Source organism: Scardinius erythrophthalmus, assembly GCF_964197995.2.
Source record: "Scardinius erythrophthalmus genome assembly, chromosome: 2".
NCBI classification, from domain to species: domain Eukaryota; kingdom Metazoa; phylum Chordata; class Actinopteri; order Cypriniformes; family Leuciscidae; genus Scardinius; species Scardinius erythrophthalmus.
The window spans coordinates 46,219,826-46,247,697 of record NC_138222.1 but is presented as its reverse complement, the minus strand read 5'-3'; the positions used below and the strand labels follow the sequence as shown (position 1 = coordinate 46,247,697).

At 37.3% G+C, this 27,872-nt stretch overlaps 1 protein-coding gene across 4 annotated transcripts in view; it reads left to right on the top strand.

Moving 5' to 3' along the window:
* The first annotated feature begins 2,528 nt into the window (after positions 1-2,528).
* plekha7b (pleckstrin homology domain containing, family A member 7b) overlaps positions 2,529-27,872 on the top strand; it is a 111,165-nt gene continuing 85,821 nt past the window's right edge. For 3 of the 4 annotated variants that reach the window (XM_081359924.1, XM_081359923.1, XM_081359922.1), the window contains exons 1-3: positions 2,529-3,363; positions 3,470-3,546; positions 3,728-3,785. In XM_081359924.1, the coding sequence (XP_081216050.1) occupies positions 3,281-3,363; positions 3,470-3,546; positions 3,728-3,785 (218 nt within the window). In that variant the 5' untranslated portion in view covers positions 2,529-3,280. Of the gene's footprint in view, positions 3,364-3,469; positions 3,547-3,727; positions 3,786-16,803; positions 16,833-27,872 lie in introns of those variants that run through there. The other variant, XM_081359926.1, reaches the window with a different exon arrangement.

Sequence of the window (27,872 nt, the reverse complement as noted above, 5' to 3'; positions counted from 1 at the left end):
AATATAGAGATAGCCTTACTTAAAACCTAGTCCAGAGCACTCAGAACCTCGGCCTAAGCAGAAGCCTTCCAACAGGACAATGACCCTAAGCACACAGCTAAGACCATGCAAGAGTGGCTCATGGACAACTCTGTGAATGTCCTTGAGTGGCCCAGCCAAAGTCGAACATCTCTAGAAAAACCTGAAAATGGCTGTCCACCAACGGTCCTCATCCAACCTGACAGAGCATGAGAGGATCTGAGAAGAATGTCAGAAAATCACCAAATGCAGATGCGCATAGCTTGTTGCATCATACCCAAAAAGACTTGAGGCTGTAAAGGTGCTTAAACTAAATACTGATGGGGTATAAATACTTATGCAATGCACTTATTTCAGTTTTTCCTTTTTAATAAATTTGCAAAGTTTTCACAAATCTTTTATTTGCTTTGTCATTATGGTTATGGAGTGTAGACTGATGTGAAATATAGGTAATTTAATATAATTTAACTATATATATATATATATATATATATATATACATACATACATTTTTTAGTTTTTCTTCTTCTAAGGTATTAATTTTTCTCATGTTCTACCAGGAAAAGACATATCTTTCATTACAACCTCATGTTCATCCATATGCTATTTCTATGAGGAATCAAAAACCACACATCTGAATATGTAGTGATGTTTATTGTATTTTAAAATGCAACATATCACTCTACCAGGATGTAAATCTTATAAAGACAATGAATTTGTCAATGAAAGGTTACAGCAGTTTGCCAGTAATACAGTCATTGTCTTTTGGTACATGGACATATACAGCGTGACATTATGAAGCGTGACTTTGAGCGGTGCCTCTTATACCTTGCAGGATGAAATTTGGATGGCATGAGAAGACAGGACAAGTCCGGTATGATGCATTGTAAGCATTATTGTAATGCTGGTTGAGATGGCTCATTCTCAGTTCAGCCAAGTTGTTGAGAGCTAATAGATCGAAACCCTCAGCTGTGTCATTTTTATTCACTCTGGTACACACACAAACAAGAAAAAACATCATGACCTTCCATACATTAACTGCTGCCAGCACTGAATGACCTTTAGAGGTGCACTCAGTCCTTTCTCTGCCATATGTTACATATAAGGAAGAGCACTTTTTACAATGATGTACACTCACATGAGATGAAGATTCCAGTCACATCATAATATATAAAAAGTTATTTTGTTTTACATTAAGCCCATTGCCTCTCAGGGGGTGACATATTAAACTTGAATGACCAGCTGAATACTTCTTATTTTTCTCTGTTAACCCTGATTATAAGACACTTTTGCGAGGTGAATAATAAATTAATTAATAACAGGTTTCTGAATAGTGCATTTCTAAAATGACATTATATATATATAAAAAATAAAAAAAGCATTTCCTTTTGCATTGCTTTTTTTGGGCTTATTTACAGTAAACAGTTATGAATATGCTTGCTAGTGGTTGACCCCATAGCACAATATCCAATTAAATATCCTCACCTGCTGTTTGAGCTGCACTCTAAATAATGTCATTAATTTTAAACAATTTGTTTCCCTTTGCTCCCACCCCCACCCCACACACATACGCACACACACAAGTATTTTACAGTATTTTAAGGTCAATCGTCAACTGTCAGCCAGAAGAAAGACTATGTTTGGCTATAAATAGCATAGCCTAGTGAAAGGATAATCAGCTGTTGTTGCAGTTGGATTGTTTCTTTTGTTGTGACTCTGCCCTGCCTTGGTAATGAGAAGTTTGAACGGGTGTGTTCCTGTAGTTATCATCAAGAATGTATGGGAGAGTAGGTATGAGTTTCGTGACTAGATTTCTTATACTATGAGACATATTGGCACATTTGCTTTCATGAGGAAGTGCATCCTTGTCCAAATATTAGCTCAAGCTCATGTGTTCATTTACCTGCATATGTTTTGGTTAATATTAAGTCAGATAACCAGTTAACATGCATAATGCAATCAGATTACTTTTGATGTAACAAGTAACACATTACAAACATGGATTTCGTAATCAGATTGCTTTTGGTGTAATGAGTAAACTTATGCATTACAAGTAACATTTTCGTAATCACATTACTTTTTTAACGAAACTGCAAATTACATTATATTAACACAAATATATATTTTTACAAACAAAAAATGACTGCAGATTAAGTCTTTTCAAGGAGCTACAACCGCCACAGTAATATTGTATGTTGAAATATAACTAATGATGCATGATGTCCAATTTAGTATCAGAATTTTCTCCCAATCTAAAATTAAAACTTGGAAAATTTAGCAATGAAAATACTCCTTAGATGTTACTTGATGCTAGAGGTTGATGTGTAGCCTAACTATGCCATTAAAAACCCATGCAAACTTTTAATCTTTCAATTCAGTCTTTATTGAAAATTGTTTTTTTGTTGAAAATTTAAAAAAACTTAATATTTTAACTTGATGGGAAACAGTCAGTGTAGATACTGGTATTTAGTGGCTACTCTTGAATATAGCTAACTATCACTGAACATAACACACCTGGTAATCAAAGTACACGATGATAAGCCTGCCATTTGGCGCTTCGGAGAATAGCGCGGCAGGTAGAGAGCCTCGAACAACTAGTAGGCCTAAACAAAGCAACGTTGCGTTTTGATAGCAAAGAGAAATTCCTCAGAATGTCTAGAATTCAAGAAAAAAAGTTTAATCAGCAAGATATGGTTTCTCAGATGGATATTTTGGCTGGGAATCACATAACCACGTTATAGGTTTTGGTTAACCTGACTAAAATAATCACTTGTAATATTGTCATTTAAATCATAGTCACCGTTCGCCTAGGGTAGCCTACTTGTTACAGAAGCTCAAATCTCTGTTGTCATGAGCACAACACATTTTTAACGCAATCTGGCTTTAATACAAATCTGACAAGTTGAACAATTATCCAACTGTTTCAGAATGCGCGTGTGATTTGCGGGAATGTTAATCTGTCCAGGTTTTAAAGTGTAACTCGGATCTGTGTGAGTAGGCTATGCATGAAGCATCTTACAGCATTGGCTTTGCTGTGATAAAAGGTAGAATTTCGAGGGCGACATCTGCACTCACAGCATCAACATCCCGCCCAAATAGTGATGCCCTCATTCTTTTCTGTCGGCTTATTATTACTGGGACAAAAGACTTTCTCCAAGTTTGGCCTGCCCCTTTAAACAGCAGTTGCAGCCCTAGTGGTGATAATCGGACTGTCCGATTCCCTGGAAACTCTGCGGCGCAGCTCTCACTTTAAACCGGGATCATGGCGGCTCCGCTCGGGCGGGACACACTACCTGATCAGTGGTCCTACGGAGTGTGCAGGGATGGCAGGGTTTTTTTCATCAAGTAAGCAGCTACTAGGGGTTTAATCACAGTCGTTGTGTTGTACTGTGGTTCTGGTAAATCTGCACATTTTCCAATGGGTCTCGTAACAGGTGTTTCTGTTTTCCAGCGACAAAACTCGCGGCACTACTTGGCTCCATCCCCGCACTGGTGAACCTGTCAACTCGGGACACATGATACGATCAGGTACAGTAATAAACCATGCTTTCTAGTCTAAACTTTGAATCCCTTTGACGGATAGGCTACTGCAAGTAAGTGTGTTTAAAGTAAGCTGTGGAAACACGTCCTTTGCATAATTGATGGAGGGCTACTTTCTGTTTCATTAAAAACTTAATGGAGTTTTGTACAAATATTTCTCTCCCATTAGATTTACCGCGAGGATGGGAAGAGGGCTTCACCGAGGAAGGCGCCAGCTACTTTATAAAGTAAGCGATAGTAAATTTCTGTTTTTGTCCTTGTGAGACCGTGAGGATGCGAGTGCAACTGCAAAGCCCTCCCCAACGAGCGCTCACTCACTCCCGCCTCTCGCGCTGATCAGTGTCCGCTGTCTGCTCGAGCCTCCATGAGTCAAGAAAAGACACTTGAATTCAAAATTCACTTGATTGAACGTTTGAATATTTACTGCTGAATAGCAGTGAGTGTAGATTGTGGGAATGAAAGCAGATAACTGATTTTCATCTATCAGTCTGTTTATCCATTGGTTTGTACAGTTATCACTGTTTATGCAGTGATCAATCTGATTTCCATCCATCCTTCTGTCTGCCTCCTGTATGTCTGTCTATCTGCCTGTCAGTCTGTCTGTTTATTCGTTCATCTAGTAATCAGTCAATCAATCCATTTGTCAACATCCATCTCCACCATGTTCAGTAGGTGAGGAGACTCATATGGGCAGCTAGTGAGCAGCAGAAGTGAGATGAAGTGGACTTTGGCAGGTAGAGAAGTACAGCTAAGTGAGCTGCCTGGAAACATTAGCTGCTAAGACAGTGCTTCTCAAACCTGTCCAGAAGACCCCCACCATTGCACATTCTGGGGCTGAATCCGAAATCGCCCCCTAAACCCTCATTCACTATTCCCTACGGTAGTCCACTAATACTGTTCACTTGAAGGAGTGAATGAAAACGAGTTCGCGAATTCAGACAGCTGTTGAGAGCGTACATTAATTGTACACTCGTTATTGCGGTGCAATGTGGGATTGCACTCAATAACATTCACTATGGTTTCGGACACCACGACAAATGGCTGTCAACTCAAATAACGCCCTTTTTGAGGGTATATAAGGGGCGTTTTCGGATTCAGCCTGGATGTCTCCCTCAGTCTGTACTAATGAGCTGAATCAGGTGTGTTAGAAGAGGGAGACATACAAAATGTGCGGTGGTGGGGGTCCTCAGGACAGGTTTGAGAAGCCCTGTGCTGAGTATTAGACTATTGCTGTTGGGACTGTGGTCAGTGCTGCTGTATAGAACAGAACTATATCGCCTGAGTATGACGGGATGTGTGTCTTGGCTTAGCCTGTCAATGACAACGATTTGTTGTTTATGTAGATATTGATATTGTATAAAAATGTGTTTTTTGACATGTCATCCTCTTCAGTTGTGATTACATTTTAAACAAAGTTGTTCTAGATGCTATTGTGAATTGGTAGCATGAATAGTACATAAATAAAAGCAAATATCTAAGATATCATCTCTGTAATAAGATGGCATAAGCGTTGCAGTGGTTCCCTAGATAATGTTCCCCAAGGTAATTCTGTACAAATGTATTAAATACGTTTGTATTAATGAGCCAGCTCATGCTGTAAAAGATTATTTCCCTTGGAACCAGTAGGTGCTATTTTCAATTTTTCATCTGAATGGAGTGTATTAATGTTGGAATATCAGGAATATTTCAGTATTACATTATTAAAACATTCCGTTATCAATTTAACATGATTTTTTTTTTAACCTTTTTATAGTTTGGTTGAATTTCAGATTGAGATCAGCACAGCATTTCTCTGTTATAGCTTTACCTGTCTATAGTTTTCTTGGATGACATTAAATTACAAGTGATAATGGGAAGGAGATCTGATTGTGTTTGATCTAAGCTATATGATGACAAAGAGAATCATTAATTCTGATTGTAGGGCCCTCACTACTGTTTACAGTCACCCATGCAGCCCATTACCTCTCTCTGTGCCCATTTAATGCTGGAAATAAAGGGCATTGCCCAGCAGGACTGGATGAGGTTTTCTCATTAAAATTCTCCTCATGTACGGCAATGTGCAGGACCTTAACCCTCCCCGTTTAGCGGATGTTGTACTCTGTCTGTACGTGCATGTGCCCATATGCCTGTGGAATGACATGATGTATGGCGAGATCATACAGCCAATTCATGGTGGCTTGGCTTTCCAAAGTCACTTTACCCATTCAGCTCCACTAATGTGGAAACCGCAACCAAACCACCATCATCATAGTCAAAGTATCTAGTTATTCATAGTCAGTCAACGGCTTTTACGGTTCCATGTGACATATAAGAGAGTTTTTTTTTCTGCTGACAGATAATTAGTTTGTTTAAACTGCTTGTTTAATTGAATTGAGAAATCAACCCGACAGCTGGCAGTAAACAACCGATGTGATTGCACTTTATGCCGCACATTAACAAACCAATTGGGGGAGCAGAAGCAAATGAGAGGCAATGTGAAGCTACTAGATAAGATTTTCCCCATCACGGATTCGTGTCTGAGTCCATCTTTGCTGCCTTCTACACAATTGCCATGCAATGATTTGCTGCAGGATTGCAGTGAAAAGAATGTTTACTTGTGGCTTTTTTCAATATTAGCTTAGGAGAGTCCTTGAACACATTCACCAGAGTATATAAAGTGCATGATCCTACAGTGACCTAATGCATCTTGTGGTAACTCAGTTTCTTTGTTGAAATTGTATGTTTGTGATGTGACCTTCCTCTGTATGACTCATTAGTTGTTTCATTCAACATTAGTCTCATATGGATTGTACACAGATGCCAAAATATCATGCAGTCTCTGCATCTAAGAAATCTTCAAATGAGAATACATGACAATCACCCAGTTATCTTGATGTGCCACCAACGTAGCCCACGCAATCCAGAATGCCTTAGTGTCTTGCACTCTTCTTTGCATCTAAACAGCACCACTTTCCCATAAAGCTGTTTATTTGTTAGTTCAATGCTCCACTGGTGTCTGACCAGAAAAATGCATCCCGACAATGCTGCTGTAGTGAGGGGGGTGTTTTAAAGGTCAAAGAAAATGATTTTAGAAATGTGTTATTGCTGACAGTTTTATTGTGGGGCATGTGAAGGGACTCATTGTGCTGCATCTGGGCACAGTCAAATACTGAACAGTGCAGCTCAGAAGCCTTCGAGAGCTGAAATGTCAAGACTGTAAAGTAATCAACTTATTTGTGGGCTAAATGACATTATAGTTCCTGTTTTGATCCTGCTGGACATTTGTCTTTGTGTCATTTTGTGTTAATGTGCTAGAAAAGGAGCTGATTGTTTTTTTAGGCGAAGAAGGCTAGAATAGAAAAGGGTGCATACTTTGTTGCTTATTTCTGCCTTTTTAGGTATGGAGAGAGCCTTCCATTACTTTAATCTGCCCATTTTGTGGTTTAAATTGCATTGTTTGCTGTCTGTGGTTATTTGACTCACTTAAGCCAAAGAATTTATCATGCACCATTTGTGTAAAGTCTGGCAGTCATAAGTGGCTGTTTGCTTTCCCTCACTTCAAACTTTATGAGAAGAGATTTTTTTCTTTATCCTCTTGTAGTTTTATAAATCAACATTCATTGCCGTAGACTGCGGTACAGTATAGTGTACAGTAGAGTACTGGATGTTGTTAAATGTGCAGCAGTAGGGAGAGAGTGATGCTTAGACTGTCCTTGAGACAAAGCACGCTTGCGTTACATTAGCCACTCTCAGAGACCATCATTTCTGCTGATGTGATTATTATTTTTGTTGTTCATGGGGGACTGCTCTGTATCCGGCATACTGGATTATTATTCAAATCATGTTTGATATACTGCAGGCTTGAATTATGCCAAACATTTAATAAGTCCCATAAAACGGTATAGCTAATGGATTTAGTGTATGTCTGTATCCATCCAGCATTCATCTAATTAAGTGATATGAATGGGGGAAAAAGACTCTCAGAGGTTCCCACTCATTTTGAGACGGAGAGGCACATGTTCTCCATCACTGTATGCAGGAGACTGAAGGTGGATCTTCAGCTGACCTTTAAAGAGTTCATTCTGTGAAACCGGTGCCTTTTCCAATTTGATAGGGTGTTTCTTTAAGTAAATTTTAAACAGATTATTATTGTGTTATTGTGCAATTTCAAGATAATGTAATACATTTTAACATGTTGGAATATAATATTTGACAATCCAATGTATCATTTAAACTACAATCCATATACATACACTGTTCAAACGTTTGGGGTCAGTAAGAATTATTATTTTATTTTTATTTTTTTACATTAATAGTTTTATTCAGCAAGGACACATTAAATTGGTCAAAAGTGACCGTTTTAAGACATTTACATTTCTGAAGGATAATGTGACACTGAAGACTGGAGTAATGACTGCTGAAAATTCAGCGTTGCCATCACAGGAATAAATTACATTTAAAAAAAAAAATCTTCTAAACTGTAATAATAGTTATAATATTACTGTTTATATTACTGTTAATATGGAATCAAATTAAATGTGTACATATACTGTGTAGAGAGAGAAAGATAAAATGCCAGCTTTTATTTTCATAATATATTTTTTCATCACAATATGCAAAATATATTAGCAGATGTACATGTATGACAGACACATGGCACCTGTATTCTTAGAATGACCTATATGACTTTATTAGGAGGTTGTGACTCAGGACAAATGATTTCTGAAAGGTCCTCGTAGGTCAGCTCAGCGTGAGGAAAACCTATTGTACTCAGTGGACATCAGAAGGGTTTGGCTGAGTCATAAAGAGTCAAGGTGATTCATCTCTGCATCCTGCATTGGTTTCTCAGCCTCAGAGAGTGAATGGCAGGTGGTCTCAGCAGGCCTCCGCTCCAGCCTGGACGATCAGACGTGTGAGGAATAGTGCTTGTGCGGAGACGTCCTTTCCACTCTACATCTGTCTCGCTTCAGCAGCTTTTCAGAAGGGTCGAGGGTCAGTGTTGTTTATCAGAGTGACAGTGTGTCCTTCCTCTTACCAAGAGCTCATATTGGCAGGTTCACACATAAGAGATTTTTTCCTATAGGACAGTCAGGGTTGCCCTGAGTTTGAAAGCTTCTTGTGCCCGTTGGTTAGTCCTTTGGTTAGTTCAATGTTTCTCTTACAATAAATTTGCCAGATTATTTGGAGTAGAATTTGTTCTAGCTGAAGTCATTTGATTTTCACAACCAATGTTTTCTGGAGTGCTTTGTCTACTGATTAAAATGTATTATAAATTTTTTTTTAGAAAGGAATATTTTTGATGCTTTGAAAAACAAACTAGGGATGGGCATTTAAAAAAAATTATTGCTTTTGAATATTTGGGCTCATAAAAAACGAATATTTGTTTATTAAAATGCCGTTTAACATTTACAATGACGTTTTATTCATCAAGTTTTTGTCACCATTTCTGAACAAGCTTACGATTAGGCAATATACACAACAAGCTTACGTTATGTATAGTGAGGTTTTGTTTTAGCAGAAAACATTAAACAATATATTATGTTCATGTTAAGAAAAACAATATGCACATGCTCGGGTGAAAAAAGCACACTGCTGACAAAGGTTGCAGACACAAAGATAACGGTGTGCTAAGCGAAGTTTGTGTTTTCGGTTCTTAAACCTGTCTCCCTCGACAAAACTTAAAGGAAGCACGTTTCGAGATCATTCTATCAGAGTCTATCAGTTATCTTCTCGGCTCATTAGGGTACAGCTGGTCTAACCTGCAGTCATTCGACTTGTGTTTGGATTTCATGTGATTTCTCATGTGGTGGTGGTGATATTATAATAACTCAGCTTCATTAATTAATTTGATCAAAAGTAATTACAATTTGTAAGATCATTTAGTTAGATCATTTTTATCGAAGTAATTCGAAACTTTGCGAGGTTGTATTTGAACATTGTGATCAAATACAATCAACTTGTTTACACGCTCCACAGCGCCACCCAGTGCATTTAATTATAACTGTGGGCTTTAGTTTGCGTGCTTGGAATTTATCATGGATTCACTGCATTTACGGCCAGCAAAGGAACGTAGTAAAATTCTAATAGTATTTTTATTTTTCGAATAATTATGTCGTTCGTTTCAGAATTCACATCATATTAAATGCGGCGTCTACCCTGATGGTAAGGTCCATGGTGACTCTGTTTGAGGAACCCCCCCCCCAGACCCCCTTCTTTCACTTCACTGCTCATCCAACAGCCTGAGCTCAGGCCAAGTCTGCATGTCGCTGCCGTGACAACAGCCGCTGCTTGTGCAGCAGGTTTTTTGGAAATAAGAGGAGTCAACACAATGGCGGGACTGTTGAGTGTGAGCGGCCGTAGTAAAATCAAACTCATTTACATGAGCCCCGATGGAGGAAGAAAATATCCTCCTCTTGAGAATATACACTACCATTCAAAACCTTTTTTTTTTAAATAAAATAATAATTTGAATAAAGTTGACCAAAAGTGACAGAAATATTTTGCAACATTACAAATGTCTTTACTATTTTAAATAAATGCTGTTCTTTTGAACATTCTATTCATCAAAGAATCCTAAAAAGTATTTCTCCACAAAAATATTAAGCATCACAACTTTTTTCAACTTTTATGATAATAATAATAATAAAACCAAATCTGCATATTAGACTAGTTTCTGAAGGATCATCTGACACTGAAGATTGGAGTAATGAATAAATTACATTTTAAAATGTAAAAAAGTACAGCCTTAGTGAGCATAAGATATTTATTATTTTATTAATTTTTTAAATCATACTGATCCCAAAATTATGGACTGTAGTATATATATTTACTTGAGTGAATGCCTGTGCTTCTGATTATTTGGGATTTTGTGTACAAACACGTGTGAAACAAGAATTTCCCAGTTTTTCCTCCCCAAAAAGCCAGCAGACTCTCTGAAAAGTATTCTGTACTGAATTTGTGCAATTCTATATCTCCCCAAAGGCATTTAGACACAATGGTGTCCTATTGGGACAATATCCTTTTTGTCATTTGGGTTTACATCCCACTAGAGTTGCAGTGGAAGTGTTGTATTTCCATGAGACTGTAGCCCTAAATTGACCGCCTACAGAGAATCAGATTCCCAAACACCAGCTCTCTGGCACTCCCACAGCTCAAACTCTTGGGAAAAAAATGTAGAATTTCAGTTTGTGATATTTTTACCTCAATCGGCCTTTCTCTTCTGATCCACTCATGGTGTATTGATCCCACCCCCCACTATTGGTTCAGTCTCCTGAAGTTCTTGGGATGCAATGAGTTAATTAACCATGATGTGTTTCAGTAGAGTGGAGGCAAAACACTTTAAATGTTGATTAAAGAGGATGGATTTCCCTATAGGCACCATCTCCCAGCAATGTCAGTGGAGCAGCATTTGTGCCAAACCAGCAACCCTCTCCACGCGTCACTGTTCCTGTGTAGATGTGTTTTTAAGTAGTCCCATTCCTTTATTTCAGAGGCAAAGCTCACTCATCCTGCAAATGACCTTTTGACTTTTTACTTTCTGATGGTGTAGAGTCATGCTACATTACCTGCTGTCACATCTGTTCAAAATATAGTGGAGATACGCTCCAGATCAGGCTACTACTGAGTGTTTTTGAGGTGAACTGTCATGTTTAATATATTAATTACAACATTTACTGTAGACATATGTGCTCATTTTAACCTAGAGACCTATTGGGATGGTCCAGACCTTCCTGTGTTTCTTCACATTTAACAGTTAATAAATGATGCTTAAGATTAGACTTGATACATTGAGGATTGATAGTTTTATAGGGTTGTATTTAGGGGCAGAACACTAAATAGCTCATTCACTAACCCCCTGGAATCATGATCAAAGGGATAGTTCACCCAAATAATTAAAATTATCTTATCATTTACTTACACTCATGCCATCCCCGATGCCACTTCTTGTTCGAACTTCACAGCGCACTCAAGTTGCATGGTACAACGTCTCTTTTGTGAGCACTCGTATGGCAGTGTAGACAATAGCTATGTTTACATCGACAATTTTAGATTAAATTGGAATGAAATCATTCCGATTGATGAATCCGAACATAGTGTTTACATGAACAGTTTAGCTTAGGTACAGAGGTTAGCTATTGGTGCATTATCTTCCCATCGCTACTTTTCTTTTTTTGTCCCATGCATAGAATAAGTGTATTTGTAAAGTGTAAACATGAGCAGTCATTTCTGAACCAGTTGTTTTTGCAGAAATCCAACGATATCTGAAAGAGCAGTTACTTTAGAGAGAAATGCATGTTTCATGCAGATTACATAATCAGAGAGTATTTGTTTTTTATTTGAATTTGGTTAGTTTAAAAGTAGATATTTCAAGCTTTCTATAGATATATTTCTCGTGTCTGTGAGAAAGTGAGTTTGTTCATTGTTGTGACGCGCTCCAGTTTACGGAGGCTGAGATAGCAGAAAGCACATCCTTTTTGTTTTCTTACTTTTACAAAAACATGTTTTGTTGTAATTGTGAGTAGACTATATAAAAGTAGACTCTTTAAAGTTGCATTACTCTAATTCTCTGGTTCTCATTATCTGTATGAACGAAAATGACAGTGTTAAGTTGTTTCCGCTGTTATCAGGAAAACTGTTGAGTGATCGCGTTGGCACCTCCATGTCATGCAGCAAGCACGCTATACTTTAGCTTCCACACACCTCCTTTCAGCCAGAGCAACAGAGGGAGCTCATGAGAAGAAAACAGGAGTTAGGAGCTATACATGTTTTGTATGACTCATGCAGAGGCATTTGTCTGGTATCCACAAAGGCACAGGCAAGAGACAGTTAAAACATGAAACCAAAGTAATACACGATTATAATTATTTATGAAATGATTTGTCTATGTTCTTCAGCAGCCTCTGGTATTTGCTATATGTATTTATTATTGCAATGGTTAGCATAAGTAGTCTTTAGCATCGCATATAAATATATTTCTGCCTCATACAGTGATCAGAATACCCATCGGATCACAAGGAAGTTATTTCATACACTTGCTAGAAACTCAACTGGCCCTGGCACGCATTAGAATGCTTACTTTTGGCCCAACAGTGGAAACACGGCTATTGTTTGATTCATTCAGTTCAGCTGTTTCTTGTTTATTTACCCTTTATCTCGTGGTTTTGGTTAAATAAAAGGACTATTGTGAACTCTATATCGTTGTGCGCTTTGATCACAACCACAGTACGTGACAATACCAGACCCCAAAACAAGAAGAAGAAATATGGATCTGGCTGAGGTAAGAGGACTGTACTCACTCTACAGATAAAGCGTTGTCGGGAAAACCTACCCCGTTTCGCGTACTTACCCCGAAGTGACAAAATAAAATAAAATTCTGTATCAAAATTTATAAGGAAAGACCAGTACTTGGTCTGTAGGGAATTCCAAACCTGCGCACATATATTCAAACGCACATAACTATAGAACCAATTCTTAATGCGCATGTGAACGCCATCAGTGTTTATCACAGGTTCGCGTTTAAAGTCTGTGTATAGAGAATGGTGTCGTCTTAGCGGCCCCTAATTTAATAACAAATGATCGTCGCGACGGAAGCGAATCAATCAAAACTAACTTTAGCTGGAAAATAACTTTATTAAAGAACCACTTTAAAGCCAAACCAATCTCTATTACCTTAAATTATACGTTTATCTCTGTAAAGCTGCTTTGAAACAACATTGTTAAAAGCGCTATATAAATGAGGATGACATGACATGACATGACATGACATGACATGACTGGCTGAGGATCATCTCATCTTCTCCCTCCATCAGAGCGGTCAGGAACCAGAACAATATGTGGAGGAGTTCCTGTAGTATTACCATTCCTAACTCCAGTGTCCCTAGCTCCTTCGTTTCGGCCACGGAGGCTGTTCCTGTCTTCAGTGTTCTAAGCTCAAATGTCCCTAGCTCCTTTGCCATTTACATCTCCAAAGATATAGACTCTAATGTTCCTACCTCGTCTCAAGAAGACTGAGCCTTTGCGATTTACATCTCCAGCACCCCCTGCACTGCCAGTACCTCCCTGGCTCCCTGTATTGCCGGTGCTACCCTAGAGGCTTCCAAGCCTACCTGCACCACCCTGGTCACCTGCCCATTACCCGCCACTACTCCAGGGTGCCTGCCCTCTCTCCCGGTTGGACTCTTTTTTGCCTCAAGGTCGCGCCTTCTGGGAGGGGGGAGTAATGTCACATTCTGAGTTTGTTTCTCATGTTTTTCTGTTCCATTCATGCCTGAGTTTCATAGTTAGTTTTCTAGTATGTTAATTAGTTCTGTTCTCCCTGCTTGTTTGTTTCCATGGTTACACATTGTTTGATTCATTCAGTTCAGGTGTTCCTTGTTTAGTTACCCTTTGTTTGCTCTGTGTATATATGCCCTCAATTTGAATTAGTTGATGGTATCATTTGTGCTATTGTGGTTGTTTTCTCCTGCGTAATTCTGTTTTGATTAAAGACGAATTTGTTGGGATGCCTTTGTGCGATTTATACAACAACTTGTAACATCATCTGTTTATTATCAGTCAGATTCAAATGCTTTTTTAAAGCTACTTGATTTATTTTGTGTGTGTGTGTGTGTGTGTGTGTGTGTGTGTGTGTGTTATTATAGCTATACATTGTCAGACTTTTTGTTTTGGCCTCGTCATGAATACTATGAGTGTGTGTGTGTGTGTGTGTGTGTGTGTGTGTGACCTTTACATGACATCCGCTCCACTGAAATGTGTTTGTTTCCTTTGTGTAATCCCTAAGTGTGATTGGCTGGCTTTTGTAGTCAGCCTCAGCGCCGAGCAGTGGTTGTGCTTCGTCACAGTACGTCAGACAAAATATTGCAGTGCAAGTAAAAAATGCTAATATTATAGGTGCAGTGTGCTCTTTCTGGCTTATCTCAGTCAGCTGTTTCATACCATAATGTTTACATTGGATGGATGCTTACTCAGTAGCAGATGCTCACTTCAGTTAGATTGATTTGAAATCTGAGGTGTCTTGGCTTGTTCACTAGTTCTGTTTGATCCCTCAGATGTTTCTCAGCATACGCATGAGGCATTATGAGACAGCATGTTTGTGCCAGTATTACCTCTCTCTCTTTCTCTCTCTCCCCCTTACCCTCTTTCTCTGAAGAGAATAGGGGATAAAGTGATTATGCTGCGTTTTTCAGTGAGGCAGGAGCCTTTCGCTGTGACGGGACTGCTTAATGTTTTCCTGTTGCGGTGGGGGCTGTGCGCAGTGGAGCTGCAGTGGACTAAACTGCTCATGAGAAAAAAAAAGAAGAGAAATGCTCCTTTTGAACTACCTGCAGCGTTAATAATTTATCTTGTGGAAATCGTGTTATTTGTATCTCACCAGCAGCAGCAGGGGGGTCTGCTTATGAATCCAGGCATGACTGATCGTCTTGAGAATTCCAGGGTTGGGCCAAATGTAAGAATTGGCTCCCTTTCAATTCATGAGCAGGAATTAAAATTGAATTGGCCATGTCCCGCAGGATGTTGAATTTGAATTTGAATCGCAAGACAGTTTATATTTGTCTTCCTGTCATTCTAAGTTGAGGAATTTCAGTAGTTACCGTAAACACATTTAGTAAAATCTATCATCATTTTTATTTTAATCTATGCATCATTAATTTTGTCTGACTATGCCTATTAATTCCATGGTATGTGGATTACTTTCACACAATATAGCACAGTATGTTCTACACACTGTTTTCAAATAACTATGAAAATAAACACTGACATCAAAATTGGAATTTTGAGAACTTCACTTCATCAGAGCAATGGAATGTTCTTCCACAATTGTCCCTAAAATTAAATGTATTAAAAATGGTTTGTTATTGTACAGTATTTTTTAAAAGGATTACTTCTAAATGTTGGGTTTGGTAAGAGTTATTTTTTAAACATTTAAAAAAAAAAGTCTCTTCATCAATGTTCATCATTTATTTGATAAAAAATAAATTGTGAAATTATATTGCAATTTAAAATAACTATTTTATTTTATTTTATTTTAATATATTTTAAAATATAATTTATTCTTGTGGTGGTTAAGCTGAATTTCCAGCAGCCGTTATTCCAGTCTTCAGTGTCACATGATCCTTAAGAAATCAATATGCTAATTTGGTGCTCAAGAAATATTTCTTATTATCAGTGTTCTTAATGTTTGTGGAAGCCATGATACATTTTTATTTGGACTCTTTGACGAATAGAAAGTTGGAAAAAAAGCATTTATTTGAAATATTAATTTTTGTAACAAATGTTTTTCCTGCCACTTTTGATCAATTTAATGCATCCTTGCTGAATAAAAGCAAAACCTTTGAACAGCAGTGTTTTTATAAAAATGATTTTATTCAATATTTTCACTTTTTTTCTTTTTTTTTATCAAACATTTAATTTATTGGCACATGGTAGGCTTTTCCCCCCAAAAGGTTTTCTAAATACTCCCTCCATTTTCCATTAGTTGGACAAAATCTTTTGCTTTGTTGGGATAATCACAAAATGTTTTGGTGTCACATTGTTTACACTTTTTGTGCATCCTGTTCTACCTAAATTCAATTCCGAGTCTGAAATCAAAATGAATGACACACAACCCGGGAGTACCACTGTGAGTCCAGTTTAAATAACTTGCCCGAGGGCAGCCATATTCTGATCTAATCTGGAGCGTAGGAGACCAGTCGTGCTGCATTGCTACTTACAACTGTTGTATTGTATTCTCAAGCCATCCATATTGTCCAGATAGTATACTGTATGATACTTCCTTTGAGAAAGAAGTAGGCACCAGACACAACGTGCCATGGTACCATCACATCTTCCATGACAGATGAAAGCCATGCTAGGCTAAAAACACATTGTTTGTGCTGGTCGAAACAAATGGGACTTGGTGTAATAACAGAGCATTGACAGGAGGAAGGGACAGAGGAAAAACAATGAGGTAATTGAGAAGAGAGGACAGTGGCTGCTTATGTTTTGCAGTATGTCACCAGGGCCATTCAGTCAGACACAGATTGACTTGTCGTATTTAACCCTCCAGCCCGCGCTAAACTCAGAAACATGGTTGAGATGTAACAATGTGTGTTGCTGTACATGAGAAAGTTTGTAGACCGAAGAGACAGCAGACATAGGGGCCGTAGAGATGCTAAAGCCTCCGCCGGCATGGGTACCTGCTGCAGCTGCCTGCCGTTGGGCCGTGTGACCAAGCAGGATGTTGGACGTGAGGGGACCGAGATTAAACTGGAGACTATCAGCGAGGAAGAGGATGAAGTTACATCAGCGGAGGAAAGGTAATGAGAATATTATATAGGTTAATAAAGGGCAAAGTTAACAGGGTAGCTGAAGGATCAGAATTAATCCGATGGCAAATTCTCAGATTGTACGAATGATTATTTTCATTGCTCAGTTTGCATGACGTGGACCAGTGTTATACTAATAGTATACTATTATAGTATTAATATTTACATTACCTTTTATTACATTTTTTATTTTTAGTCTTTTGGATATGTGCTTTTGTAATTTTTCTTTACTTTCAATACTTTGTCTTGAACTTATTTTAAGGTGCCATTTCTAATTTTGATTTTGAAGTTTTTCATATAATATTTATATTTTATTTTACCTTTACTTTATTGATGAAAACTATTTTTAATACTTTCAAGTAACTTTAATAGTTAGCATACTTAGCAATAACAACACTTATGTGGACCCAAAAAGCCTAGAGCTGGAGATTTTTTTTTTTTTTTCTCTAACTGAACACAGATGTCAGGTCTCCTGCAGAATTTTTGTAAGAAGTGAGCCAGCAAATGTATATGACTGCAGAGATTCCGTTTTCTCTCGCCTTCACTTAACATAAAAGGAGCTGCTGAGATGACTTGAGCTTGTAAACAATGTCTTTTGCTCTCTGCTCCAGACGTTTCAGTCTGTGGGGTTTAGAATGAGGAATTATGCTATTCAGACCATGAAGCTGGCCTCCTTTTTTGAAGGAGAAGGAAATTCCAATGGCTAATACTTGGATTTTGCTATCGAACTATGATCTTCACAGTCTCACGGGTGCGTGTTTGAAGTGAAGCCTCAAATATTTAGTTTATTCTGAACAGCAGAGCTGTGCAGATTATGCCTTTGTTTCTCTTCTGAATGTGAACAAAGTTTCCAAATTAGATGTGACTCTTAAGATTTTGATACCTTAAAAGTCTGGCTGAATGTAATGTAGACCTAGGAGCTCTCTGAATAAAAAAATAAAAAATAAAAATCAATGTGCTCTCTCTGAAATGGTGTGGAGGACCATTTGTCTTTTTTAAAGCTATTGATAACTACTGCTTTGACTCCTCAAAGAAAATTAGTCTAAATCATAGACACTCTCAGGAGGATATATTGTCAGAGTAGGCAGGTGGATGTGGTATTGGTTTCTTAGGAAGGTCATCCATCCAAAACAAACATTCATTTCCTTTTGCAGGAAGTCGCGCTACCTGGGATTTATCCAAGTAACATTTGAGCGAGCAATCTTCCTGCAAGGGAGTCTTTGGTCGGGCAGGACTTTGTTTTGTAGTGCTGTGTCCTGTGTTGGAGTGATTTAAAGACATGATTTAAAGAGATCTTGCTGGCAGTGTGGTTTAGGAACAAAAACCTTTTCCTCTAAGCATCTGGTAATTGATTCTAGGAAGCTGGGCGGAGAAACATGAACCAATCAGTATTAGCAGAACTCTTATGCTCAGTCAACTATACTTCTTTTTCTAAACAAGAAAATGCACTCTTCAAAATGCTGAGGAAGGTTAGACGGCTTCTCAAACCATCTCCTACTTTTTCTGATGCAAAGAGTAAAAACACTCTTGCCTAGTTTTGTATGGCAGAGTTTCTGCCCTTGACCGCAAGGCTCTGCAGAGAGTGGTGAAGTTGTCCAAATGTTCAACAACGGACGACCACACTGACAGGACTGCATTTTTGTCTTGATGCGATCAGCCTAAAATTTCACACTCTGGTATTTATATGTTAGCCTACTGGAATGTTGATTGTTTTAGTAGAAGTTGTGCCTTTTAATATAGTATTAATTTTGTCAGCTATTTAATTTAGTCTTAGTCCTGTGTCAAATGTACTTTTTAGTTTTTAATCATATTTAGCCAACCTTGTTCTCTTTTTGTTTTGTCAAGTTTTAGTCGACTAAATGTCTGGGCATTTTAGTCTAGTTTTAGGGCATGTTTACACGACACTAAATCTTTTTATGCGGTTTGGCCGTTCATGTACACGACAGCGGCGTTTTGGGGCCTGAAAACGCAAACATTTGAAAACGGGTTTCAAAGTGCAAGGTTTTGGAAACGATGCCTTTACCGTCTCCATGCAAACAAGAAAAACGTGAATTTGTGAAAACGGTGACGTAATGCGAATTACATGTTCACGCATACATATTACATATTTTTGCAGATCCGTGTGAATGGGGATTAGTACATTGTTGTCATGTAAACATATCCTTAGTCAATGAGAACTTAGTCACAATTTTGTCACTGAGAAGCTTTGATCGCAGATTTAGTCGCATGAACACAGACTTGCTGAATGACATTTTCATTTGAGCAGAATATCTCAATGGAGATTGCTAAACTGCAGCTTACATATTTGTCTGTTTTCACATCATCCTTTCTGCTTCCGCAGTGCAGAGAGAGCATAGTGTGTATGGTTGCCAGATTGCAAAGATTAAGTAAAACTTCTTTTCAAAACAAGCTATGATTGGAGGATTTAAAATATTGACATCTAGCAACTGCATACATAAAAGCTCTTAGTGGTTGTTAAAAGCAGTCTGCAATATTTGTCTCCTTTTTTTGACAAAAACAAAGAGATTTTAGTCTTGTCTTTTTATTCCATGTTGATATTTACATTTTCATTTATTCATTTAGCAGACGCTTTTATCCAAAGCGACATACAAATGAGAACAATAGAAGCAGTTTAACTAACAATAGGACAACAGTATGCAAGTGCTATGACCCTTCCCAGTTTAATTTTTATTTTATTTTATGAAGATAATAGATAGAAGATAAAGTAATGGATCAAGTGTTGCCGAAAAAGATGCGTCTTCAGCTCGGCTCGTTAAAGACCACTCTAGCTGCTGCATTCTGGATCAGTTGCAGAGGTTTGACAGTGCAAGCTGGAAGACCAGCCAGGAGAGCATTACAATAGTCCAGTCTGGATAGAACAAGCGCTTAGACAAGGAGTTGAGTAGCATGCTTTGATAGGAAGGGCCTGATCCTCCTAATGTTGTATAAGGCAAATCTGCTGGACCGGGCTGTTCTAGCAATGTGGTCTGTAAAGTTTAATTGATCATCAATCACAACTCCAAGGTTCCTGGCTGACCTTGATGGACTTATGGATGACGAACCTAGCTGAATGGAGAAGTTGTGGTGTAGTGTTGGGTTGGCCGGGACCACAAGCAACTCTGTCTTGGCAAGGTTTAGTTGAAGGTGGTGGTCCGTCATCCCACCTGATATAGTCACAGTTATCATTAATGACATTGGTGTCATTGTCTCATCTAAGTCATGGAAACAAAGGTGACCAGAACTAGATTTGTACATTTTCTGAAGAAAATTTGAGTAGTACTTGCATGTTCAAACTCACAGGCTACAAGAGTAGGGTGTTGCTGTGCAGTTGTCAAGATGTTCTCTGTTGTTTTAACACATTCCTATGTGGTTTCAAGTCTATTTTTAAGTGGTTGCAACAAATGTATACAATGTAATGTTAAAGTCTCTTAAAAAATGTTTTTCAGGGGACTACTGTAATACGGTATTGGCTCCAGCCTACACTTAGGGGAGACACTGATCCAGGCTCTTCTAGTCTATTTTACTCATCTCTCTCATTTCTTTGCCTGTTTTATTGTCCATAAGGTGATATTATTAAGTATGATAGCACGCCTCATTGGGCTGCATTATTTGAACTATCATTCATATCTGTAGCACAAATTATGTGGGAAGAATTACATGCCGAAGTGTGAACAATAGTAATAGTGACTAAGAAAATACATTTTGTCAGGGTGATTCAGTAAGTCTACTCTATTTAGTTTGGGGTCTGTAAGATTTTTTTCTAAAATGTTTTTAAAAGAATTCTCTTATACTCACCCAGGCGGTTATTAAAAAAATGATATTGTGAAGTATTATTACTAAAAAATAATTAATAGTAAAATATATATAAAAAAACATTAAATAATTGTTTTCTATTTTAATATATTTTTAAATGTAATTTATTACTGTGATGGTAAATCTATATGTTTGATTTCCGGAGCCAATACTCCAGTCTTCAGTTTCACATAATTCTACAGAAATCATTCTAATATGCTGATTTCGTGCTCAAGAAACATTTCTTATTATCATTGTTGAAAACAGCTGTGCTGCTTAATATGTTTGTGGAAACCGAAATGAATTTTTCAGGATTCTTTGATGAATAGAAATTTTAACACTTTAGTTTAGGGTCCAATTCTCACTATTAACTAGTTGCTTATTAGCATGCATATTACTAGAATTTTTGCTGTTTATTAGTACTTATAAAGCACATATTAATGCCTTATTCTGCATAGCCATATTTTACATCCCTTAATCCACCCAGTTACCTAAATTTAACAACTTCCTTCCTAACTATAATAAACCGTAATTAGGAGTTTGAGGCAAAAGTCGTAGTTAATAGTGAGTTAATTGGACCCTAATCCAAAGTGTGACCGAATTTTCAAATAAATAACATTTATTTGAAATAGAAATCTTTTGTCACACTACAAATGCACTGTCACTTATGATCAATTGAATGCATCCTTGCTGAATAAAGTACTAATATCTTCTTAAATGAAAAAGAAATCTTACTGACCATAAACTTTTAAACGATAGTGTATGATGCTTTTTGGACACTGCTTTTTTATCATTACTTAAGTTGTGCCTAAATAGATTATATATCTTTTAAATATAATAGTATGAATTTATCAATTCAGGATATATTTTTTATAAGCCCCAAAGAGATATAAAAAAAGTAAATACGTTTATAAATGGTATATAAATAATAGTCAACATTCGACTTTATTGGTACTTTTTTTTTTCTCCTTGCGCTTTTTTGTGCTCGTTGAGTAACACATTTAACTGTAACATACTGTCTTTGCATACTAAATCTATCCATACATTATCAAGTCTGACTGCTCTCCATACTAGAACAAGCTGTAATGGTGACATTGATTGCTGCAATTTATTTGCCTAATTATAGCCATGAAATGTATGTCCCTCAGGTCCACCAGCCATAACACACACATACGTTCTTAACTCAGTCTGCCAGGACTGATCACAGGACAAATAGCCCCGAGCACTGGTTACGGCAGTTTCCCACCTTGCCCACATTAAAGCCTGAATGAAATATCTACGGTGAGAGGATGAAGTTATTTCTGTCAGAGTCAATGATCCTCTGCTTGGCCTGAGCAGCGTGAAAATGTAGTAACACTCTGCTGTGCTCAAGACAACCACCAGGGAATGCTGTTGAATCTTTGACTTTCATAGGTCACACGTGGACAGCACCAGAGAGGTGGGGGATTAGTTTTCTTTCAATGGAGCAAATCTCATTCAGGATTTAAACGGACAGCTTGTGGAGATTTTTCCCTATTGCTCATTTATAATTTATATCAAGTTTATTGAATTCATCATAGAGTTAGCCTGGGTTAAAGTCTTTCCCCCTTCCCTGATAAAAAAAGTAATCTTGGATTATATTTTTCTGACTCTTTCTTTCACATCACTGCCCATGCTATAGTGTTTACATGACTTATAGCAGGCCATCAAGGCTCATGTCGTCATGTCTGTCCTGGCTTTGACCTCTGGCCTTGTAGTGATGCATTTTAAGTCCAAATGCTTTTTATAAATACTTTTTTTCACATTATCCACAAAAATATTAAGCAGTGCAACCAGTTTACAGCTGTGAGAATTAGAAATGTTTCTTTTAGCCTGTCATGATTATTAATTGTCTGATTGTGGTTATTCAGTCTAATCACAATTATTATGCATTATAATTACTTCAATAACATTTTGCCATCTAAATAAGGATAATTTAAGCACTGAAAGAAATTACATCAATTGTACAATATTGTGTCTTTTCTGGTTTGGTAGGGAGAATTATAAAGTACACAATGAAAGTCAAAGGTCTTCCTTCATAAGAAATGCAAGCTTGTGGCTTTAATCAGACTGCATTATATTATATTATATTTATGAATTATATTATATTATGTGAGACACAAGACTAAAGTAATGGGTGCTGACATATATTATATTATATTATATTATATTATATTATATTATATTATATTATATTATATTATATTATATTATATTATATTATATTATATTATATTATATTATATTATATTATATTATATTATATTATATTATGTTTTGTTATGTTATATATGAATTAAATGATATTATATGAATCATGTTATGTTATGTTATGTTATGTTATGTTATGTGAGACACAAGACAAGAGTAATGGGTGCTAAAAATATTTCACAGTATCACCGTTTACTGTATTTTTGATCAGATAAGAATCTTTCCATATCATGACTTGCAGCAGTCACGAGTGCTTTTTAATTCAGAATCTCGCATATCTCTGTTCTGCACCATTTGATCAGCTCTGTGAACCTGAAGGCAGATGCACAGGACAGGAAGGTTCTGGTTTCATCTGGACCGCAAGCTCATCAGTTACTGCTGATTTGAGGCGGCCCGCTGCAGCAGGTGTAACCTGAGACCACTGAGGATGGGGGCGATTGGTCAGACCCTTCTTTCTCTGCTCAATTTAGGGATGAGACCTCTTTTCTGTCCCCCCTCATCCTGTAGAAGCTCACAGGGGAGATGGAGAAGGTGCTGACAGCCTGACTCTGGCTGAATGGGGGCGGCTCAGTTCAGGCTGATCCAGCACTAATTTCACCCATCCAACTCCGCACTCCACACCCTCTACAGAAGGAAGGAACCAGAGCAAACAGAGGTCATATGAGCAATTAGCACCGGGATATTTTTGGCACACGAGACACGTACCTTCAGTAAGATTCCAGTGAGTTTAGATAACTGTGAGGCTCAGAAATATTAGTCTTGTTGGGTGTTAAGAGCACGTGCCAGAAGATACCTCAAGGAAGAGAGAATAATGATTTGTGGATAAAATCTATCTTCAGATATCCTGAATTCTTCTTGAGGCACATACATAAGAGAAACTGAAAAGTTTTGTCTTTTCCGGAGTGTCCTTAGGTCTTCAAGGCCAAATAAGTGGTGAGTACCATACAACTCTGAGTTTATCTGTTATTCCCTTGAACAGATTTATCTACAGGAAGATTGTGTTTAACAAATGATCATTAATTACCAAATGACTAAGTTCCTTTTCTTTCTTTTTTTTTTGATGATGATCTAAAGCAGTCATGATGGAAGTCATATTTTATTATTATAGCTCAATATTACCACAGCTTAACTAGATAGCCAATAAACATGTTTAAGTTATGGTTATGACTATAATTTCCAAGGGATGCTGTAAAATCCATTAAGTCAATGGCAATGGTTAATATATCACACAGTTTCTAAATGGAGCCATTATCTATTTATTTCACACTTAGTGTGGATTGCAAGAATATAAAATGCTCAGTTAAAGAAGAACTGTGTACTGTTGGCAAATATAGTGTTCTTATTGTGAAATTTAGATTTGGTAGGGTGATTCAGGATGTGAATATGATGTCTGAACTTATTTGGCACCTTTTAAAGTTTCTCTTATAACATGAGATTGATGAACACACTGTAATACATTTAGTTTTACAAATGTTCCAGCTTCATATATTTCTAATAAAGTAAAATTAAGATATTGCACAGTTACAATGTAAAGAAACTAAATTCAAATGCAACAATTTTTAACCCCAAGTTTGTGGGACATGATACGAAATTTAATGTCATAATGATTATATTTTAACACCGTATGATGTGAGAATGAGGACAATTCAGTAAAATGAATTTGAAGTTCGATTGCAACCCCCCCCCACCCAAAAAAATTATTTAAAATGATGTGTGCCCGTTCCACTTTACGCTTGCGTCATCAAAGTAGCAGCTGTTTACCCCTATTGCATGGTCCCAACGACAAAGAAGGTGACAAAATGCATAGCGTTGCTCACCTCACTATTAAGTTTTGGTTTTTGAACCTTTAGTTTTGTTTTTAAAGCGTCAGCACATAACGGCTTATCTGCCGCGAATGTACTGCAAATGTTCTTTGCAGACGCCTGAGTTCGGAATACAGCGTCCTCCAAATGATCTGAACTCGGGTGCACACCAAAAGTGATAGTGTGAAAGCACCCTAAGTGACATCTTGTATAGTGGTTAGTTTGAATGGTTAAAGGTTTGCTTTCAGATGATAATGGGAAGAACAGGCAGCTTTTGCTGTATTATCAGTGGAGGTTTCTGAGATTTCATCATGGCATCCAAGAGAATAGATCTACAACTGTCTTGGTTTTCCAGACATCAGATGTCAGTGGAGGGCAACTAAAGGCTGATTTAATGATAAGCATGAAAAATACATTGTGAGTCTGAGACCACATTGAAAATGTAAAAGTCTAATTTAAACCTGAAAGCAGAAAGTTTTAGTATTTTGATAAAACAAAAGTCAGAGAAATATTATGAACTATTTCTAGGTCACTAAGCGTAAGTAAATATGTGACAATGACTATCAACAAAAAAACATAAATTTGACATTATTTTATAGTAAAATTACACATAATGTAATGCAAATTTTAAACCATTTATAATTTTTCAGATTGATCATGTGAACTCCTTTGAATAAACGGTCATGTTCATCTGGGTACTTTTTGTCTACTCTTTTATGAGTACTGTGAATTTGGCCATACTACTTTTGTCACATACTGTTTTTCGTCTACTTTATATTAGGGAAGTATGAGATTTCAGATGCAGCCTTGGTTTCATTTTCATGGACTTTTAGTTTGTTTCTCTTCAGTTTGCTGTTTCCTGTGTTCCTTTGCTCCATTTTTCCCACCAGTTATTAATTTCAATGGACACTCATTCAAATCATTCTGTACACCTGTTCATCATTTAGCTCTTTATCTTTGTATATTTAAGTTCCTCTGTATTTGCAGTTCATTGTCTGGTATTGTCGTGTGCTACACACTTTGTTTTATATAATAAATAGGCTACCTTTGTTTTGGAACCTTTTGAATCTTTATTATCATCATCAATCATCATATGGACTAAAGCATTACACTTCCATTGAAGTACCAGGGACAATGTCATCAGGTTTTATAAGAAAATTTGAAATACATGGTAATTTTTTTTGATGAAACTTTCCACTCATTTTTTTACGTTGATGATATAATTTGTAATTTAAAAAATTGCATTGATTTGAAGAAAAAAAAAACTGCAAAGCAAAATAATTGCTGCTTGTGCTTCATCTTTTGGACTCAATCATATTTACAGAGTTACTATTCAACTTAAGTGTATTTTATAATATTGGGAAGGAGAAAATGAATCCCTTTTAATTTCAGGAAAGCTTAAAACATTTTTTTTTAACAGTGATGTTATTACAAGGAACTGTAGGCCTATGTAATTTAAAGAATGTGTTTTTATGTCGCATATATGTGGGAGGAATTGCTTCACAACCTCTCATTTGCTGTTTAATTACCTATACATTAGTGGCTTTCAGCACGGATATGGAGGAGGCTGCCACCTTGCTAATGGCTGAAGGTCCCCTTGGGCTGTGAGACCGTAATTGGTTTAGTGAGCTGTATATGTGATGTTTGATTTTAATTACTCACTCAGGTGAGTGCCAAATGCATGTGCATGATTGAGCATCCTTCATAATTCAACCAGATGAGCTCCTCTCATTTTTATCCCCTCTTCTGCCCTTTGCCTTAGTGCAACCTGCTTTGCATTCAAAATTACATACTGTGGGGTCCAAAAGTTTAAGATCACTTGTGAAAATGCTTCTGTTTTTCAAATTTAATGTTTTTTAATTTTTTATTATTACTAAATTATCAAAATAAAACTGAGTTACAATGAATTTGTGTCAACAATAAGGGTGTGTTCACACTTGGCATGTTTGGTTCGATTAAAAGGAACCATGGTGCAATTGCTCTGTTACTGCGGTTCATTCGAATTGGTGTGAACACTGCCATCCGAACCCTGGTGCTCACCAAACAAGAGGACCGAGAACGCTGAAAAGATTGGTCTCGGTCCGCTTCCAAACGAACTCTGGTGTGCAACACTGACTAAAGACATGTAAGCAAACTAAAATCGGGACATGATGTCACAAGATGCGACCCTAAAAAGGACAGAATGCTCAAGCATACATGTTTTTTCCCTGTCATGCTAGCTGTTGCCCATCACAGCCCATCATTTCGTTTGTGTGTGTGTGTGACAGAGGGATTCCTGCCACTGTTTTGACTCCTGTACACATTTTATAAGCTCTTCACGAGTTCTCAGCTGGTCAAAATACCATCATATGTAGGCTACACACATACAATGAGCACATTTAGCCCAGCATTGTTTTGGATGTTCTGTCTCGAAATAAATGTCATAGAAGCCGACCAATCAGGTTGTGAACGTATCCTTACGCCTTTGTTTGGTGTTAAAAATGCCATTAAGTGGACCAAAAATGCCATTTAGTCCCCCCCCCCCCCCCAATTACACTAAATAGTTAAAAATAGTTGTTTATAGTCTTAAACAAGCAATATTGGTTGATCTCTAATTGCATATTTGGTTTAGTGACCTTGAAATAGTGCAGAATCAAGATTTCTTAGTCATTTTGGCATAATAATGCTTCAATGTTTTAAATGTTTCAAAACCCAGAAACTTTATTTCCAAGTTTAAATTATAATACTGAATCCCAGATTTTTAGTGAGGTTTTCCATGACATTTGGACCCCACTATAATTGAAGGCCAGACCCCATACTTGGGTATTCTTAGTGAATCTCATTTTACATCTGGGCTGTGGGAACAGAACAGGAACTGGGGTTGAAGGGGTTTCATTGGGGGATTGTGACGAGCATGAGTAACGGAGGGCTGTTCCCAGTCTCCCCTCTGGATTACCTCAAGGCTCAAGACTCATCCTTCACCTGCAGCCGCTCTTTCATTAGCTGATAGCGCCCATTTGCACAGCCTATAATCAGTCTCGCCAGTTGGAGCCGTGCCAGTTCCCTTCTTTGAGGCTTTAAAACGTGCATTTTTGTTCTTTTAAATTGACTTTTTCTTCTTCTCTCCTTCTGTCCATTTTAATCAGTTCTTTTCTCTTTGACTCAACCTTTCTCCCTGCCTACTTTAATCTTGCGTCTCATCCCTTTTATCACCGTCTCATTTAATTTC